At 25.5% G+C, this 20,734-nt stretch overlaps 1 protein-coding gene across 1 annotated transcript; it reads left to right on the top strand.

Annotated features, from left to right (window-relative positions):
• Nucleotides 1–14,401: 14,401 nt before the first annotated feature.
• On the top strand, nt 14,402–18,858 carry LOC124941446 (probable methyltransferase PMT15). The gene is made up of 7 exons (XM_047481776.1): nt 14,402–14,852; nt 14,926–15,229; nt 16,336–16,546; nt 16,623–16,920; nt 17,258–17,650; nt 17,731–17,808; nt 18,509–18,858. Exons 1-7 carry the CDS (start codon nt 14,476–14,478, stop codon nt 18,738–18,740), a joined length of 1,893 nt encoding a protein of 630 aa, XP_047337732.1. The 5' UTR covers nt 14,402–14,475; the 3' UTR covers nt 18,741–18,858.
• Nucleotides 18,859–20,734: the final 1,876 nt, after the last annotated feature.

Here is a 20,734-nt window from a genome sequence, read left to right as displayed (position 1 = left end):
ATAAGTGATTTTACATATTTAATTGTGTTTATAGTATTCGGGGTGAAATCGGTACAGATCGGAGCAGGGACACAAATATCATCCCCGCCTCATCCTCGTTCAAGTTCAGAAAAAACCCGTAAATAACATAAGAAAATTAGAGATTCAAATGAGTAATAACATGTAATAACTATCACAAATAAATAAGTTGAGATATATTAAGGGTTTATTTAACTAATAAACTTAAATAATAATTTGTATCAATTAAACATATTTTATAAATCGATTCCACTAAGCTGAATATTATTAAACATATTCGACATTTTGAATAATTGAACATTTTGAGTTCCGATTTTAAGAATAAATTTAAAATAAAAAATATATTATATTATGATTCTATATAAATACATAATTATTATGTCCACGTCGAGGACACGTTGACTAACTAATCCACCTGCTAGTAATTTGTTAATTATTTTATTTTTCACTTTCTGCTTTACATTAATAATTAATTACTTTATTTTACAACAAATAATTATTATTTTTTTACAATGCTCTTTTCAAGCCACGTCAGATAGCATTCTAGATAAGAATTACCGTTAATTGTTTACTTTCCGTTTGCCCACGTCAGTGTTTTTTCATCCATGTTACAGATTTTTTAAATTATAATTAATATAAAATTTGAACAAATATTTCATGACATAACACCTTTTTTCCTTTCATGGTAGAGATTTCGCTTAAGGACATGATCTGGTCGGGACTAGACTAGACGGATGACGTCGCTCTTTCAAGGACCGGGACACAAGGCTGTAGGGCGGAGCGAATACAGAAAGATTGTCTAATCTCAGTTCGAATTATTCTCTTCAACTCGAAAACATCCAAGGAGGCTTACCGGATCGGAACACCCATTAACATTATCTCGTAGACCACCTTGATCGGAATTATTTGTGATTTGATGACACAAACTTTAAATAACTTAAGACTCAAACTTTAACATTTTTAATCATGATTTTTTTTTGTTTACGGATTGCTCGCTACAGAATATATAAGAAGAGATTCACGTTTATTATTTTAAATTAATATTAAAAATAGTTCAAATAAATATACAAAATTAATTTATTAATATATAGTTTTAATTGAGCATAAACTTAATGTTTATAATATATATTTATTTATATATTTAAGGGCTCTAACAATATATATTATCCATTAAAGTTGACGGAAGAAGGAAGATATCACTTTCATGGGTGGCATTTAACAAATAAAGGGGATAATTTTATAATGTTCATTAAAATAAAAAGGGTTAATTTTATAGTATGGATAAAATAAAATATTGTTATTTTCTTAATAGTCTCCTAACTAACCACTAATAACTTGGATTAAGAAATGAAGAATGAACTTTAATAAGTTAGATTATATTAATTAATCCCATTAATGACTAGGCTAATGACATGTTGCATTATATTATTAATGATGGTATGAGCCAATTATTATTTATTTATTTTAATGATAGTGAACTATAAAATAGGTATGTTATATTATTTCTTCTACACAATTTCTATTAATGATTTAATTTAGAGTCTATAGATTAAATATAGTTGTAGATTTGGAAATGATTTATTAGGCAAGTGAATAGTTTTTTCGTTTCAAGAACTTTTTACAACCATTTCGCAGAATTTACACAATCTTTTTCATGACTTTAGAAGTATATTTAGATGGTTGGTTTATTGATCGTAACTATCTTGATGATGTTTTTCACATCATAGAACAATCGTGACAATTTTAATTGTTTAAAAGGTGGAGTGTATTACTTTTTGAATTGTTTATTTGATTTATATTACATATTTTTTCATTGTTAAAATAATTGCAGTAGTTAAAAATTTTACAATTTTTTTTCAGATTATTCTTTATTATTTAATATATATATAAATAAATGTCCATATATATTAAAAAAGATGAAAATTGTTTAAATTAAAAAACGTTACTCAATAAATTATCGAGCTGTAAGTCTTCGAGAAGAACGATTAACTCTCCGACGTACTCTATCGGCTTTTCGGAATCGGAATGAATCTAAAAAAGAATCATAATAATATTATAAATTATATAAATCGAACGACTAAGATCAATAAAAGTTCGACGGTTTTCTACACCAAGATAGCCCATAAAAAAATTAATTATAGGGTAATCCAACTAAGATCAAGAAAATTAAAATTATGAATTGATTTATAAAATATTATAATTTAAGTATTTAAAGAGATTGATTTAGGTAAATTTTCAAACTATATAAATTTTACGATTTCAAATTTACGTTTTTAAAATTGGTATGATTTTACAAATTTATAAATTATTTTGATTTTACGTTTTTAAAAGATTTTACAGAAAAAAAAAAGTGATATTTTTTTTTATCAATTATTCAAATAAATAATTAATTTTATAACCATGAACTTTTTTTAAGTATTATTTATTAAGATTCTTAAATTAATTTTATGCTTAATTATAAATAAACATAATAATAAAATATAATTAATATTATTTTAACTTAAATTTTATTTTACAAGTTTATAAATCATCAATAAGTAAATTTTCTATTTTAACGTTTGTTTTCTTTAAATGAATGAGAAATAATTTATAGAATATTTTTGTGTTCATACTTATATAAAAATAAAACTCCATAAATTGTTTTCAATCAGCCTATTGACCCAAAAAATAAATCAATTTAATGGGCTATTTAATTATTAATGTTGCATAAGAAGCCTTCAAATTTCCAACCCAATTTTTTAAAACAAAATCCAATTGATTATGAAAGAAGGCCTGATTCTTAATGTGGACCGGCCCGCCTAAGAGAGGCCCAAATAATTCCAGTTGAGGTTCTTCATTACTTGTATTATTTTTATAAGTGATATTTTTTTGAATTTTTTTTATCATTAATTCAAATAAAAAGTTACAAATAAAAATTAAATTAAAAAATAATTTGAACAAAAAAAACTAAATATAAAACTAAATGTTAAATAATATGATAAATTTCCAATAATAAAAATGATTTTAAGGTGATTACAAACGCATGTACGTAACAATAAAAGATGGAGTAGCAAACTGAATAAATTAATTAAACGGTATCGGAAAAATCTCTGTCATCCCATTTAACGAGTTTTTATCATCTTCGTTTATGCAAATTTCGGCAAAAATTGATTAGTACTGGGTAATTGAAGCTTGTTCATGAAGAGGGCATCAAAGTGAAACATGCACATGCAGAAAGGAAAGAAAGAAATAAATAAATAAAGTGAGATGATCTCTATTCTCACTCAACTTAAATATTCTTTCACCCTTTTTTTCATTTATTCTTGTTTTTTGTTGGGTAAGAAAGGAATACTTCCAATCAATTAAGAGTAGTGAAACGAATTTACAAATGTGAATTTTGTTTTTTTAATAAGATAAATAAATAGTTAATTAAATTTAAAAAATTAAGAAATTAAATATCATGTCATATTTTTAACGTAAAATAATAAAAAGAATAATTTTCACTTCAACCCTAACAAAGATTAACCCATGTGTATAAAAAAATTAAATTGGTTAATAGATAAATTTAATTTTAATACAACGTTTATACTCTAACAAGATTTTATATCTTACTTTTTATTAGACATATTAGATATATCAGATATTTAATAATATTTGAGATATTAGATGTACATCTATTAGCCATTCAAGTAAATTTTAAGGTGTAAAGATGACTTTAAGTAATGAAAAAAATTATTTAAAATAAAAGTATCTCAAATTTAATTTTTATTAACAACGCTTTAAATTAAAATAAAATTGGTCGGATGTTAAAAAAAAACTGTTAAATTAAAAAAAATGTTTTTTTAGTTCTAGTTATATATATTATTGTGGCTTTGTTTCAATTGGGCAATTTTCTTCTTTTTTCTCTTTTAAAATTTTGATTTAGTAATTAATATTGAACCCACTTAACTAAAGTCATATCAATTATTAAAAATCAACAAAGAAACCAAATTGCTTGAAAGCTAATAACTAGCATTCAATATTATTAAATAAGTTTGATGGGTAAAATAAGGCAAATATGTGGGGTCATAAGATATTTTGTTCATATATGTCCAATGAAGGCAAGTGTGTGGGGTATGCTAAAACAACTAGTGATGGAAGGTAGGATAAGTGTTTGGTATTTCACAAAAAGCAACAAACAATTTGATTTACAATTGTTCAATTTCTAAATAAAAAATGTTTACCTATAAACTTGACATCTATTAAATTGCCTTCATCACATCCTTTATTACCTGAACATAAAAAAAAATATAAATATTATATCTTCTTCTAGCCTAGTGACAATAAAAGATGGATATCCCCAGCCTCTTTGAGAGGTCTTGAGTTTGAGCCTGTCAGACGATAAATTATGCTGATTAAATTGTTAAGTGTGTTTGAGAGTTATGTGCTTAACCTTCTTATTGTCACATTTTTTTTAATGAAATTGTGTTAAATCGTTTAAAAAATAAAAATAAAAATATTTGAAATAAGTCTATTTATTAAGTATTATTTTAACTTATTTGTCAATAAAGAAAAAAAATGTATTACCTAAAAAATCAAATATTTTATCAAATCATGTTAATTTTCTAAAAATAAAAAAAAAACATAAAAAAAAAAATAGAAGTTGACTCTTTGAAATTAATTAAATTATATTATTATAAAGATAAAATAATCCACTAACATATTTATTAATTTATTCAACATTATTTTTTCATACATTTACCTAATTTGAAACTTAAAATTTAATATTCATTTCCATTTTATACACATTACTATAGTTATAAAATGGTTGCAATATGATATGGGTTATTTTGGAGGAAGTACAATAATTCATATTTGATGGGTAATTTGATAGAGAAAGTTTATTAATTATTTTTATATTTTGCTAGAAAGGTTTTTAATTGGGTTGCACTACTTTGTGGAAAGAAAATATTAGTGACAATAATATTTTTAAAAAATGACCGTTAATATAAATGTTTAACCAATTGAAAATTTATTGGTTAACCATAATTTTAATTGACATCCTTAAACTATCATACTAATTTATATACTAATTTATATTCGACGATAATAAAATAAAAATAAATTATTGTAAATGTTAAATAAATATTTAAAAACATTACACTTTATCTTTCTTTTTTCATCTTTAAATATTTTGTTATCTCTTCACAGTTTTAATGTTGAATACTTATAATTTACCTAATCTAGAACTGTTATATCTTAAGCACTTTATGAATGAAAGCAATTTCCTAATTAACACAAGAAACTTGCCTCATATTCTAAGTTTCCTCCCTAAATTCATTTTTTCTCCTTTTGATAATTAGTTGTACTATTACCCTTCTCTTTTACTTTTCTCAAAATCACTTTAATTAAAAATTAAAATTAATAACATTAATTATTTAACATTTTTCAATAATATAATAACTATTTTAATTAAATTAATAGAATAATCCAATTAAAAAAATTAAAAGGAGAGCGGTCAATAATTTTGTTTAGGTGAGATTATTTAAATAATCTCAATCTAATAACGACAAAACATTATATAAAATTATATGAGAAAAAAATAATATACCAATGTTATTCAATAGAGTTTGTATGTCCTCGAGAAAACGATTAACTCTTTAACCGACTTTCTAAGAATATTAAAAAACGTCATAATAATAATATGATTAATACTAAGAATGGTAATGGGGTGGTTCGGAGGGGGAAATGTATTTACTTACCATCCCCGCCTCATTTTTATTTCGGGGATCTTTTTAATATCATCCCCGTCCCATTCAGTTTTGAAAAATCCCTACGGGACACCGTTTATAAAATATATTTTTAAAAATAAAAAATTATTCAATAAAATTATATAAACTAATTTTTTAATATAATATATATTTTAATATATTGAAATTTTATATTATTATAAAGAAAAAAACTTACAACTCCTATAAAATATAATAAATAAATATATTAATAATTTTATATATTTAATTGTATTTATAGTGTTTGGGAACGTATCAGGATGAGATCGGGACGGGGGACACAAATACTATTCCCGCTCATCCCTGTCCGATTTTGGGAAAAAATCACCCCAAACAGAACAATTCAGCTAGGTTACTGCGAGGCGGTTTCAAATTGTCATCCTTAATTAATACGCATTTGACAATTAGGATCATTAAAAGTTTAATGATTTTTTCCGGCCAGATAGATAGTACACTAAAAAATAATTTAGACGGTAATTCAAATATATATTCATGTCATATCATGCGCATCAATTCAAAATTTTCAACAACTACGTACCCAAGACTCGGGCAATATCACTCAGTGAATCTCAGTAATACTCCACAAAAATTCCAAATACTATAGTCATCCCTCGACAATGCAAAAGTAAGTGAGTTATCGATTCAACTTACTCAAAACACATACGATAATAAATTACCCTAATGCAATATTTTTTTAATGTACATATATTCTGTAAAATTTCTATCGTGAATAGCGTTATCTTTGACTCTCATAATATAATAATACATTTTAAACTTTTTTACCCAAAACAAAAAAAAATCCCTTTCTCAAAATTACTATAATTACAATTATTTAAATACCACATAATTTATTTAATTAACTAATTTCAACCATGTACAACTATTAACTTATTAATAAACTTTATTTTAAATAATATATAATTATATATATATTATTTTAATATGCCGGCTACCTTCTCTCCTTAAAACATACAACCTCTCATGTTGTAATTATTTAATTTAAAATAAAATAATTTAAATTTCACCTAAAATAATTGATTATATTGGTAGATATCATTAGTTAAGTTAGGATATAATTAGTTGACCCATTTTTAGTGGTCCGTACGTTCTCCTTCAGACTGCACTCTTCACCACGCGCGTGAAACAGAGGTGGGGTATACGCGACATTTTTTTCGTCTGTTTGTTTTTAAACTTTAAGCTTTTAAGAGAATTGATTATTTTTTAAAATATTAAATTATTATAATTATAATTATTTTTAAATACATTTTTATAGAGGAATAGTCGAGTTTTTTATTAGGTCAATTAGAATTTTGAAAGTTCTATATTTCAAATATTAAGAGTTTAGAACTTTGTATTATTATTAAAGATATACCAATTGATATTTGTCTTAATTTCAAAAATCTTTAAAATATTATATAAATGATATTTATAAATAAATAATAAATAAATATTACAAATTTAACTATTGAATTGACCCGTTTGAAATAATTAAGACGATATTATAATTTTAAAAATAAGAAACTTCAACTTGTAAGATTTGAAAAAGATATTCAAATTTTAACATAATAATACTAAAAACTAATGATTAAAAACATATTTAAATAAATTGAAATATGAGGTTAAATAGTGAATAAGTTGTTAATAATATCTAAGATTTTTATTGATATTTATGCAAAAATATATTATTTGATAAAATAAATTAAATTATTTGAGTTTGTAGTTAGCCACACAATGATAAACTCGCATAAAATATATATATGTATATATTTATATAACTAAAATTTTCAAATGAATTCATCAATGTTATCTTCTCGAATTTATTTTATCAAACTAAATGAGAATTAAATCGAGTTTCACAAGTTTTTTTTTAAAATTTGTTGAGAAATTGAGATATATAATAATAATTATAACTATTTGAAGAATTTTACTTGATTATTTAAGAAATATAGGTAGAGCAATTATTAATATTTTATACCCTTAATAATTTATTTAAATAAACATATTTGAAAACATTATAAGTTGAGAAATATTATTAAATTTATTAATATATATATATATATATAATTAATTTATATTTTAAAATATTATTTCATCTAAATCAATATTTAAATAAAATATTCAAATAAAATAATTTATAAATAGATTAAATTATTATTTTTTTCCAAACTCAAATTCATCTCCGGATTAAGGGAATTACATTATAAAATTTGTATTGAGAAACTGAAATGAGATATAACTATTTATTATTGCATTTTAGTGTGTTTTAAATTTTAATACTGTTGGACGTGACAAATAATGGATATTATATTCAAATTTAAAATGTAATAAATATGATAATAATGTTGATCAGTTCATTTTCGACCCTCACTGTCATTGGTCACATGTGAGTTTATTTGACTTTTTTTTAATATTTATTGTATTCTTCTACTTTGTGTTAATTCTTTCAAAATTGAACACTACCCAAATATTCATATATAATATATATTTGAAAAAGTTTATGAGAAATATGTGATCATTTATCTAATTGAGATAAATGGTACTTTGAAAATATAAAATATTTTGATTTTAAGTTATGGGTAATTTATTCAAAAACTTATTAACTAAATTTTCAATTTTTATTTTAATTGAAGAAATTAAAGGCCCGAGATTCCATTACAAAAATAAATTAATTCATATTTCATTATTGTTAAAAGCACTATAACTTATTGCACATTTTCTTTTGAAATTGGTCAATGTTAGTGCAAAATAAATTTATATTTATCTCGAAATTTCAATTGAGAAAAGATTGATTTATTCAAAATTCAAAAGATAAATATTTTTAAAATTAATTTTTTTTATGCCTGATATTATTATACTATGCATAGATTGCATGATTTTACTTGTACAGTATTTTTATTTTGTCTTGATATTTTATTGTGTTAAAATATTATTATGAGCTATTGTTATATCAAATTTGACTTGGCTTCAGATTCAGATGAGGCCTAACTTCAATTCCCACCATCTCACACACACATTTATTAGGGTTGGTTTGAATGATTTGGGGGTATTTAAATAACTTTATCTTAGTTTGATTTGGAGTATTTAAATAATTATATCTGTTTAAAAATGATTGGTTGATAGTAATTTTGAAATTTTGATTTTTTTTTTTTTAAATCTTAGAGCTGGTTGATGTTGATTTTTTTGGGATAAAAACTGTTTTTTAAGTAAATATTATCTTAATATCTTTATTTATTTAATAATAATATTTAAACAATGGGTAGTTTAATATTTTGTTTAATGAGTATAAACAAAATATATAAAGAGAAGTGTGTTAGCTCAAACACATAATCCTTGTAGCAACTATGTAGTTGACGAAGTAGGAGATGACAATAGTGAAGACAAAAATGACACATTCTATCTATAGGATAACGAGGATAATAATGGCGATGACATTAAATGTATTTTGCAAAATAATATTCATAGTGGTGAGGAGATGAAATGAATGTATGTATAAAAATTTTAGTATTCAAATTGTGGCGACGTAATAAATGAATACATTAGTATTATTTTGATTCTCGGATTATTGCTACCTAATATTAAAAATCTCAAATATCATAAAAAAATTATTTAAAAATAAATAAATTATTTTAATTGTATAATTTAATTATAATTAAATGTTATCATTTCTAATTCAATAAATAAAAATATATTTTAAACTATAAATAATATAATAAATATAAAATTAATATACATATAAACCAAATTTATAGATTAAAAAAAGGTTACAGATACACTTATTCATACTAAATGTAACTTCATAAATTATTTCTCGATTTCTCAATTTAAGTTTAAATTTAAGTTCTAGAGCTAGCGTGAGCGCTAATTCTATATCTAGGTCTAAGTCTAAAATCTAGCTCTAGATTTAGTTTTAGGTCTAACTCTAATGTCCAAAGCCATTTTCAAAAGAAGCTAATTTTATCAAGTTAATTTCTTTGACAAATTCAAGGCAAATAGAATTACCAATAATGTGAAGAAAAAATTTAAACCAATCACAATATATAATTTTGAAAAAAGAATGTCAAAAAAATTAGAACTATACAGTATTAAAATTTTTACCTTCATCTACTTATTTTATCTATAATTTTTTTTTACAGGATTTTAATCAAGTTCCTTCTAAATTTTTTTCAAACCCACTTTAATTATTCAAACTCTATTTTTTATGTATTTATTTTTAATGGTAAGAACGTGACATATACCTAATTTCCTAATTTGTTCACAATTTCATTCATTATTTGTTTTTTATTTTCAAAATAGACAAAACTTATAATAATATGTTTTATTCATAACTTCCATTTTTTTTCTTCATATAAATCCCCACTTTATTTTTTAATCCGTAACCCACAAACAATAATATTAATTATTCAAATAAATTAAATATTATTAAATTAATTATATTAAAATTTAATGAATAATCATAATCAAACCCATCATGTTAAATCAATTATATTAAAATTTAATTAATAATCATAATCAAACCCAACATGTTTAATTGATTAAACTTGATGTCCCTATCACAATAATGTTACATATAACCAATTATAAGATGACATAATTATATCTCCCATAAATTTCCACTTCTGATTTATACATGCTGTTTGTCATGTCACTCATGTATGATAGCAACAAGAGGCAAATTCTATACTTTATTTGGTTTGGCTATGATTCTCACCGTATCATAATTTAAATGAAAATCCCAGCTCATAAATACAAATTCTTACATAGATTAATAAGTTTTCATTATAACTAATCATTATTTATTTCAATCAAACACAACCTGATAGTAGTCCAGTTGTAAAAGTCGATTTAAGAGACCAAAATGTCACGGGTTCGATTCTTGAGTTTAAGTAGGGACCATGACGGTGGAGTGTCATGTTAGTTCTCCTTTAGTTCCCAAAATAAAACATGACTTGGTCGTCAAAAATTATTCCGAGACACCAATTCATCATATGACTTGTATTTTGGGAAAGACTAAACACAAGAGATCGCATCAGGAAATACATGGAAATTCCGGATTCAAGTTGTCTGTTGTGTGAAGAGAATGAAGAAACAACTGATCATCTCTTCGGGAACTGTTCATTTGCCTCAAAACTTTGGAATAAATTTGCAAAAAATATGGAGATGATCAGATTCCCGGAAGACTTGAAAGAATCAAGGAAGTGGCTGTGAAGAAAGCGAAAGGCACAAAGTTTAAGTCAAAGATTTTCAAATGCGGGTTCGGCTCAACAGTTTACAACATCGGCGGGAGAGAAACGCGAGGGCATTCTCGAGGAATCGTAGAAGTCTGGAGCAGCCCTGTAATGATATTGTAAACAAACTATAGCGCGAACATCCAGACGTGGATAATAATAGCCTCGAAAAACGAACAGAATTGGAACATCTGTGGGAACTGAAAGATATCATATCAAGAAGTCACAAAAGACGTTGTTTTTTTAGCGAGATAAACGCAATTTAAATTTGCTTGTAATTCATTTGTTTTTAGACCGTAACAAACTTAATTTTCCTAGTCTTGTCTAGGAAAATACAGAAACTTATTTTGTTTTTAGTTTTTTCCGTTTTTGAAATTTTTTAATGAAATAACGTTAAGTTGTTTTTTTTTAAACAAAACCTGAGTTGAACAATTTTAAGAAATAATTATAAATTAAGATTTCAAATCTTCTATAGTTTTTATTTTTATTTTTGAATATAGGATAACTAACCTGATCTCACAACTATTATATTCACTTCAAATTAATGTGCTTAAAGTGTCAATCCAATCCGTAAAATTTTGGTCTCGTATTATTACATTGGTAGCTTGAGCTAACCTTAGTAAATTTTATTTTATAGAATTTTTTAAAATAAACTTAAAAAAATATGTCATTTTTCATTCATCCTCTCTTGTTCAATCAAAATGCTAAACAACATTCTATTTCTTTTATTATTGTTTTTTATTATATATTAATAAAAAAAAATCACATTTTAAAAACCACACAAATTTATTCAAATAAAATTTGATTTATTCAACCAAACTCTATCTGATAAAAAAAATGTACACCAACCATATTGAAAGAAGCCTTACCAAAGACGTATGGTTCTTATTGAACATTCCAATTTAATAAAAAAAAAGTAAATTAAGTAATTTAGATATTAGGTTCTTGATATTTATTTATTTCATCTGATTTATAATAATAAAAAATTATATTCATATATATATATTATGTTTGATCATTTAAAATATTATTTAAATTTTGAAAAGGAAGTATCTCAATACCAAATAAAGACAACACTATAATCTAGATCATAGTATAAAACAAAAATTATATCAAATTATAATTATAGTAATAAAATCTTATGTCAATCTTAAAATAAATCAATTTTTTATTTTACTATCAATTTAAAGCTTATTACCTATTCTATTTTAAGTTAGGATGTATATGATAAAATTGAAAATTTAATTATTGTTTTAAAAAATGAATTTTAAGTGTGGGAAAAGTAAATATTAAACGAATTAAATAAAAATATATGAATTTGAGTACATAAGATAATTTAATAAATATAAATTAATATCGAAAAAGATTCTTAAAAGAACAATATTTTATAGACATAAGTTATTTATAACTATAGGTATTCTAACTTATAAATTTAAATAGTGAAGTCATTTTAATTAATAATTATTAATTTGAGTTTAATTAAAATATTTTCTATAGAATACAATATCAACTTTTCAAAAGTGTAATTTAACTTGTTTTTGTTGCATAAATCATAAATCATAAATGTAAGTATGTTTATTTACATTTCTGTATAAGTAATAATTTTTTATTTACTATGTTCAAAATATTTATTTATTTTATTTATTAATAAAAAAATCATTTTATCTTGTGCAAAAACTAAATTAACAACTATAAAAATAACTTAATTTTATGTTATCAAACATGAATGGTTTTCAATCATCCTCATAATCAGTGCCTGCCCTTTGCTTTTGGCTTTCCCGTACCTACAATTTTTTTATCTTTTAAATACAGTATACCTTAAATTAAGATATATTTTTTATATTTAAAATCATAACAAACTAGAAATAAAATAGTATACTTATTATGAAGGATTAAATTATGATCTTCTCATAATCTTTAATAGATAACTTCTTATTTTTTACCACTCAACTAAATAAATATATGTTATTAAGTATTTCTTAAAAAAATATTTTAGTATTATAATGACTTTATTGAATTTTGTTAAAAATTGGAAACTAGCTTGCCTTTGTGATTTTTGATATTTTAATAATCAATCTCATATATTAATTAATTTTTATTTTTGAAGTATAAGATCAATTTAACTTTTTTTCTTTCTTTCTAATTTGCTATTTATGGCTCAAATTTGTGTTATTTTTTTAAAATTAAGCTTGAATTATACCATATGAGACTCTAACCCTCACAATTTTAGTAATTTAAGGTTGGTCATAAACAAATAAATGTATGTCTTTATACTTTAACATACTATTTTTATTTTCTGAATTAATTTACCACATTTTTAAAATAAAATAGCAATTGCTTTTAAATTATTCTCACACATTAAACATTTAGCATTTAGACGGTATTCATCCGTTTTAAACGTGTATATATTAAAATAATATTCAATTCAAAGCACAAATATGTCTAAATTAATAAACCGTACACAAAGTTTATGTTATTATTTTTTTTTAAATTTTTTTTTCATCTCTACTCAAACTTCTTCAAATCTTTCATAAAATTATATATTTTTTTAGTCATCGAAATCAACTTCGGTGAATTAAAATGCGTAAATCTCGAAAATAATTCTCAATTTTAAAAACAAATACGTCTAAAACGTCTCTAAATATCATTTTATTTAAAAACGTGACAAATTAATTAGAAAAAACTAAAACAATACATTACATTTTTCTTAAGAGGTCTTGGGTTCAAACCCGTTAAATGTCAAATTCTGCGTCTGATTAAATGTGTTTGCAAGTTATGTGTTTAACCATGTGTTTGCAGGTTATGTGTTTAACCCACTTGTAGTCACATTTTTTATTTTTCCCAAAAAAATAAAATAACAAATAATTTTTTCATTTAAAAAAAATCTTTAAATAACTAAAATTTTAATAATTTAAATATGAAAAACCACATAAATTCGAGTTTCAAATATTAATTCAACCCATTATTATACCATTTCAATATAACATACCATATATCAAACTAAATCAAAATTAATAATAAATTGTTTTCCCATAAGAAAACCCAAACTTGGGAGAATGTGTTATTAAAATAACAAAGTTCCATTTTCAATGTGGTTATGATAATTTCAATATTAAAAAATAAATGAATATTTATTTAAGAATGAAAAAATTTATGTTTTAAAATTTATATTTATATTTTATAGATTTAAATTATTTTATTAGTCTTAGTTCAAATAATAATAATAATAATAATAATAATAATACAAAATAATCCAAAACTGATATTGCTTTGAAGTATGTGGGTCCGGGGAGGGCATACCGGTCAGACTACATTTAACCGGAGCGTAGGCGCGTGTCACGTAAATCTCGCGTTTTTTTCATCAACAATATAAATTCATCACTTCATCTTCTTCATTTCTCCACTCTCTCTCTCTACTTTCTCTTTCAATAGACGATTCATTGACTCGATGAAAACTTCCTCTGTTTCTTCATAAATTCTCATCAATGGCGACATTTCTCAACATAATACCTCATTACATCGGTTTCAAATCAAAGAAATCAAAGCTATATTGGATTATCCTCGCTTCAATTCTATGTTCTACAGCATATCTTATAGGTTTATGGCAACACGGCGGTGTTTTCAACCGATCGTCTGTTGAAGTTCCTAAAGTCACATGCAATCCATCGATCATTTCAGCTAGATCTCATCCACTTGATTTCGATTCTCATCATTCAGCTGAGAAACTCGTTCCTACATCATTCGATGATTCAGTTGTTAACGCTAAACAGTTTCCTCCTTGTGATTCGAAATACATCGAGTATACTCCTTGTGAAGACGCCGAACGATCGCTGAAGTTCGATCGTAATCGTTTGATATACAGGTATTGATTATATATTAGTCCGATCATTGTAAAAACGATGAATATCTAATTAATGTATTATAAATCTAAACAGAGAGCGGCATTGTCCGGAGAAACATGAGCAGTTGAAGTGTAGGATTCCGGCGCCGTACGGTTACAAGACGCCGTTTAGGTGGCCGGAGAGCCGTGAATCAGTTTGGTATGCAAATGTACCACACAAGCATCTGACGGTTGAGAAGGCTGGTCAAAATTGGGTTAGGTTTGAGGAGGATCGATTCAAATTCCCAGGCGGTGGTACTATGTTTCCCCATGGAGCTGATGCGTATATCGATGATATTGGGAAATTGATTAATCTGAGAGATGGTTCTATCCGAACCGCCATTGATACTGGCTGTGGGGTATGTGAAATGCTTTTTGATGTTGATTTTTGGTTTTCGTGAATTTTCTTTTTGGTAGGTTGGTGTTAGTTAGATGATCACACGTAATTGATTGGTTGAATTAGTGCATTAATTGAGATTCTCTTCATTAGATAATTGCTTTTTTTGCTGGTTTATTCTATGAAGTTCATCCCTAGAAGAACGGAATTGCAATCAGTTTTGCTTTTTATATGTATAGAGAGTGTGACTTGCATTTTAGTTGGGTAAGTGGGGTCAGGGTTTGTTTCAACAATGGCGTAAAATGAAAGTCATTGAATCCCATCCTTTCCTTTGCTATAGAAAAAAATTGTAAAATGATTGAAAAGGAAAGGATATCATTGGAAGTAACGATAAAGAACGAAAATTTAGGGTCATGTGTCGGGAATGATGTGACAACACGTGATTGAACTTAAATCTATTAGGAGAAATTTCATTTTTCAAGTCCAATCATGTGTTGCTACATCATTCTCGACAACATTCATGACATCAATTCCCGATCTTTGATATGTATTGTCTTTTTATAAACCCTTGAGAGGTTTCCTGGAAATCTCTAGAATTTGTTTTCTAATGACCTTTAATGGTGATTATAAATTTGTACTAGTTAATTACTAAATTTGTTTGATATGATCATGGAGAAGATATTTTATACCTTTGATAGTGAAATAATTGTTATATTAGTAAGCTATTAATATAACCTCATATTGGGGTCAAAGTAGGTGTTATTCATTTCAAATGGCAATATTATCTTGTTTGTTTTGATAATCAATTTTTGAAAGAAATGTATAACCAACTATTGGGATTGGATTGAATTCAATTGGTTTTTGTCTTTTTCTTGAATTAAGATGAAGACAAAACTAGCTTTATCTAGTTTGTTAATTGCTATGGCTAGAATTATTTTGAGAATTGAAATTGGATCTTTCTTTTCACATGGTTTAATTAATTTCATCTGCATAATACAAAGTCAACCAGATTGAGCAGCTCTATACCATGATGATATATAATATTAATGATTTGCAGATGTCAGTAGGTTTTAATTGATTTATATATGCTTTCAAGTTTTATTCAAATTTGGTAAAAATATGTTACAGGTTGCTAGCTGGGGAGGTTATCTTTTGTCTAGGAATATTTTAACTGTCTCATTTGCACCAAGAGACACTCATATTGCTCAAGTGCAGTTTGCTCTTGAAAGGGGTGTCCCAGCACTGATTGGTGTTATGGCCTCGATTCGTTTACCTTACCCTTCAAGAGCATTCGATATGGCACATTGTTCTCGATGTCTAATCCCTTGGGGAAAGAATGGTAATTCTCATTTTTTTTTATCGAACAATCATTAGTATAAACATTGAATTTTAACTTATGAATAAAAACTATGCAGAAGGGCTTTATTTAATTGAAGTAGATAGAGTGTTACGTCCTGGTGGGTATTGGATTTTGTCTGGACCACCTATTAATTGGGAAAGACATTGGAAAGGCTGGGATAGGAGTGCTGATGATCTCAAAGAAGAGCAAGATTTGATCGAAAAAGTTGCTAAAAGCCTTTGCTGGAAGAAATTGGTGCAAAGAAATGATATTTCTATTTGGCAGAAACCTTCTAATCACATCCATTGCAAAGTGAACAGAAAGGTTTTCAAGAAACCAGAATTCTGTGTGGCACAGGACCCAGACAGGGCATGGTAATATATTTTCATACCCCCTTTTTAATACCCTTTTCAAATAATCTTATGTTAATGTATTAATCTAAAAAATAAACATGATCAAACAATTGCCTAATATGCAAATATGGTTTTAACTTTTATGTGACTTATGGTTTGAAATTATGCTTAAAAATGGTTCATTCCAAAATGGATTACTAGTTAAGATGCTCATGATATCATGAGAAAAAATTAGATTACTAGATTGTACTACTATTACATTATCTATTTGAATAACCAAACTTTGGTTTATAATTTGAATGATATGAATAACCAACCTCAAATTGTATTTATTGACATTGTCTTTTGGATAATGAAGGTATACCAAAGTGGAACCTTGTATAACTCCCCTTCCTGAAGCGTCCGAACTTAAAGAAATAGCAGGCGGGCAGCTGACCAATTGGCCCGAAAGGCTGAACTCGATACCTCCAAGGATCAGCAGCGGAAGTTTAACAGGTGTAACGGCTGAAATCTTTACAAAAGATACAGAAATGTGGAAAACAAGAGTATCTCGTTACAAGTCTTTGGATAGCCAGCTATCGGAGAAAGGGCGGTATCGTAATTTACTAGATATGAATTCGAATTTGGGTGGTTTCGCGGCTGCTTTGGTTGATGATCCTGTTTGGGTTATGAATGTTGTTCCTGTTGAAGCAAAATTAAATACTCTTGGAACAATCTTTGAACGTGGATTGATTGGAACCTATCAGAACTGGTATTTTAAATTTTTTAAACTTTTTTTAGTTATTAATTATTGTCGTTTTTAGACTTTATTTATCGTTTTTTTTTGCACAGGTGCGAGGCAATGTCTACCTATCCAAGAACATACGACTTCATTCACGCAGATTCGGTTTTTAGCCTATACAAAGACAGGTAACATCGAATTATTCACATCAATTAAAATATCAAAATTTTCTTGATTATACTAGGAATAGACCAATTTTAAACTTTTTATTTTATTATTAGGTCATTGCTGCAAAAAAAATAAGTTAGGTAAAAAAAATTCAATTAAAAAGATTCATATCAAAAATTGGAAGATTAATTTGAGGGTTTATTTATATAAGTTTTTACTCATCTAATTATTTCCAAATAACCCACACCAATCAAAAAAAGCCCCAAGTTTGTTTATTTGGGGATTGATTTGCATACATTTTCAAATAACCTTATTAAGTCAATAATTTACTCATTATTCAAATTATGAACTAAAATACGAAAAACACTCCCTCCAAATAAAACGTAAAAGTTTGGACGAGAAAACATTAATACATATATATATATATTTTTTTTTATGTAAAGTTCCGTCTAGACGTAGATTTAGATAAATAATATTTATTGACTTTACCTAGTTCTAAAACATCAAACTTACTCGAACATTATTAAAAAGATTGCCAAAGAACATGAACTACTTACTCGTTCTTCGCCCCTGAATTTTAATGACCTATATGAAACGAACTTAGTTTGTAGATAACCACTCTATTATTCAAACAAAACCTTAGTTTGATATGAAAATACCCCCAAAAGAAGACAATTATTGACTCATTTTAAGTTGTTTTATGGTATGTTCTTGTTTTAGATGCGAGGTTGAAGATATTCTGCTGGAAATGGATAGAATATTGCGACCTAGTGGTAGTGTTATAATAAGAGACGACGTCGATATTTTGCTTAATGTGAAGAGCGTTATAGATGGTCTTCAATGGGAGAGTCGATTGACGGATAACGAAGTCAGCCCACACGCGAGGGAGAAGATATTGATTGCGGTTAAATCTTATTGGACGGCTCCACTAGCTTCGGAGCAACAAACATAGAAGAAAAAAAATGCGAGTTTCTTAAATATTAATTAGTGTAACAGTAATAACATTGATCATATTTTGTTTTTATGATTTTTGTGTTCATAATTCTTTCCAATTGAGTCTCAAACAATTTTATTATTAATGTCTTTTTGAAGATGAATTGGAAGTTTCAAATTTTTTATGTACTACTTTAAAGGGTTTGTTCATTTCTATAGATTAAGAAGGTAAACGAGTGATTGTGAGTAACTCGATTAAAATTCAACTTGGATTCAGTTTGACCAAGTTTAAGTTGAATTTGAGTAGCTCGAGTTCAAACTTTATATTATATTAAATTTGAGATATTATTTAGATTAGTAAAATATGTAATTTTAATTAATAAAATTTAATTTTCGAGTTCGAATTCGAGTATTATCAACGAGCCGAGTATAAATTTTTTATACTCGCTCGAATTCGAGTGTATATAATGCAAATCAAATTCGAGTAGTTTGGTATTCGCTTTGTTTAACCCGGATGACAACAACAAATTTTGTGTTGGGCAACACCCCCTCACTTATCAGTGACGTGGAAAAAATAAGTCACGATAAGAAAAAAAAATTATCAGGTAAAAAATTAGAGAGAGAAAATTATAAAAAAAAGTCATGTTCTTGACATAGATATTTCGAACATAATCATATTATAAACAGAATCAAACATGCCCATATTACAAAATCATCTCGAATATGGTCATATTTTCTTATAATTTTTTCGCTCTAATTTTTTAGATTATAATTTTTTTTTTCACCTAACTTATTTTTTCACATGCTGCTGGCTGGATAAAGCTAGTCACCCAACATTTTTTAAATGTAGGTCCTAATTTTATAAACTTATGGATCTACATAAAGTATAAGCTTTAAGACTTATTTTTCGTGTATCATTTATTTTTTTACTATAATTCTTGTTTCTTCTAGTTAGAGAATATCCCGAATTATCTCTTCTAGTTATAGAATATCGCATGCTGCAATTGTTAAATATTATATTCTCATCATAATAATTTATTTATTTTTGATGATAAAATGATTTTTTATATAATATATTTTAAAAAATGGTCTATGAAATATATAAAAAGTGTGAATTGTTTAAGCAAAACAAAACATAACAATACATCAAAAAAAATAACGTCCCAACCGACTTCATATACTTTTCCGAATGAATCTCAAATAACGTCGTAATAATATTTTTTAAATAACATATATAATGTAATATATTTAAAAAAATATATTATAATAAATAAATAAACCTAAAGCTCTAAACAAAATAAAGAATAAATAAATATATTGTAATATTATACTTTTTTTGTTTTTGTTTTTGTTTTATTAGTATTAAAAGCGGAATTATAATAAGATATAAATATCATCTCGGTTAACTAAAAAAAAAAAAAACTAATAAAGAACAGAAATTTGATTTTTTATTTAAATAGTTTCCAATTCACGTGTAAAATTATTTAAACTAGCATTTAGCCCGTGGATTTGCACGATTAATAATATAAAAAACCGTGAAAAAAAATTACAGATAATATTTTTAATTTTATTTTTAACCGTTTTAAGTTTATGGGTAGGTCAACCCACAATCCGACCCAAGTATCCATTTACTCAACATCATATTATATATATATATATATATATATATATATATATATATATATATATATATATATATATATATATATATATATATATATATATATTAGTTAGTTAAAAAAATGAATTTATATTAATGTTAAAACGTCCCGCGTTCATCAAATTTGGTGTTGAATTTAAAATATAAAGTCTTAGTAGTCTAGTTGGTTAAAGAGTTGTACTTGTTTTTGTTAGGTTGCAAGTTCGAAACATACCTCTAGCATTTTTTTTTTATTTTTAACCGTTTTAAATTTACAGGCGGATCAACCCACAATTCGACCCAAGTATCCAAATTAACCAGAGCTCTCGATCCGGCAATCCGAACACTTTAAAAATTAAGCATCATTATATATA

The sequence above is a fragment of the Impatiens glandulifera genome, chromosome 6, assembly GCF_907164915.1.
Source record: "Impatiens glandulifera chromosome 6, dImpGla2.1, whole genome shotgun sequence".
In the NCBI taxonomy this organism is placed as follows: domain Eukaryota; kingdom Viridiplantae; phylum Streptophyta; class Magnoliopsida; order Ericales; family Balsaminaceae; genus Impatiens; species Impatiens glandulifera.
The sequence above is the reverse complement of the archived record's forward strand: the minus strand, read 5'-3'. Positions and strand labels throughout refer to the sequence as shown.

Coding starts and splice junctions, on each gene's coding strand:
- LOC124941446 (XM_047481776.1), top strand. CDS start 14,476: ATGGCGACATTTCTCAACATAATACCTCATTACATCGGTTTCAAATCA. Junction 15,230..16,335: donor CCATTGATACTGGCTGTGGG/GTATGTGAAATG, acceptor AATATGTTACAG/GTTGCTAGCTGGGGAGGTTA. Junction 17,809..18,508: donor TTTAGCCTATACAAAGACAG/GTAACATCGAAT, acceptor TTCTTGTTTTAG/ATGCGAGGTTGAAGATATTC.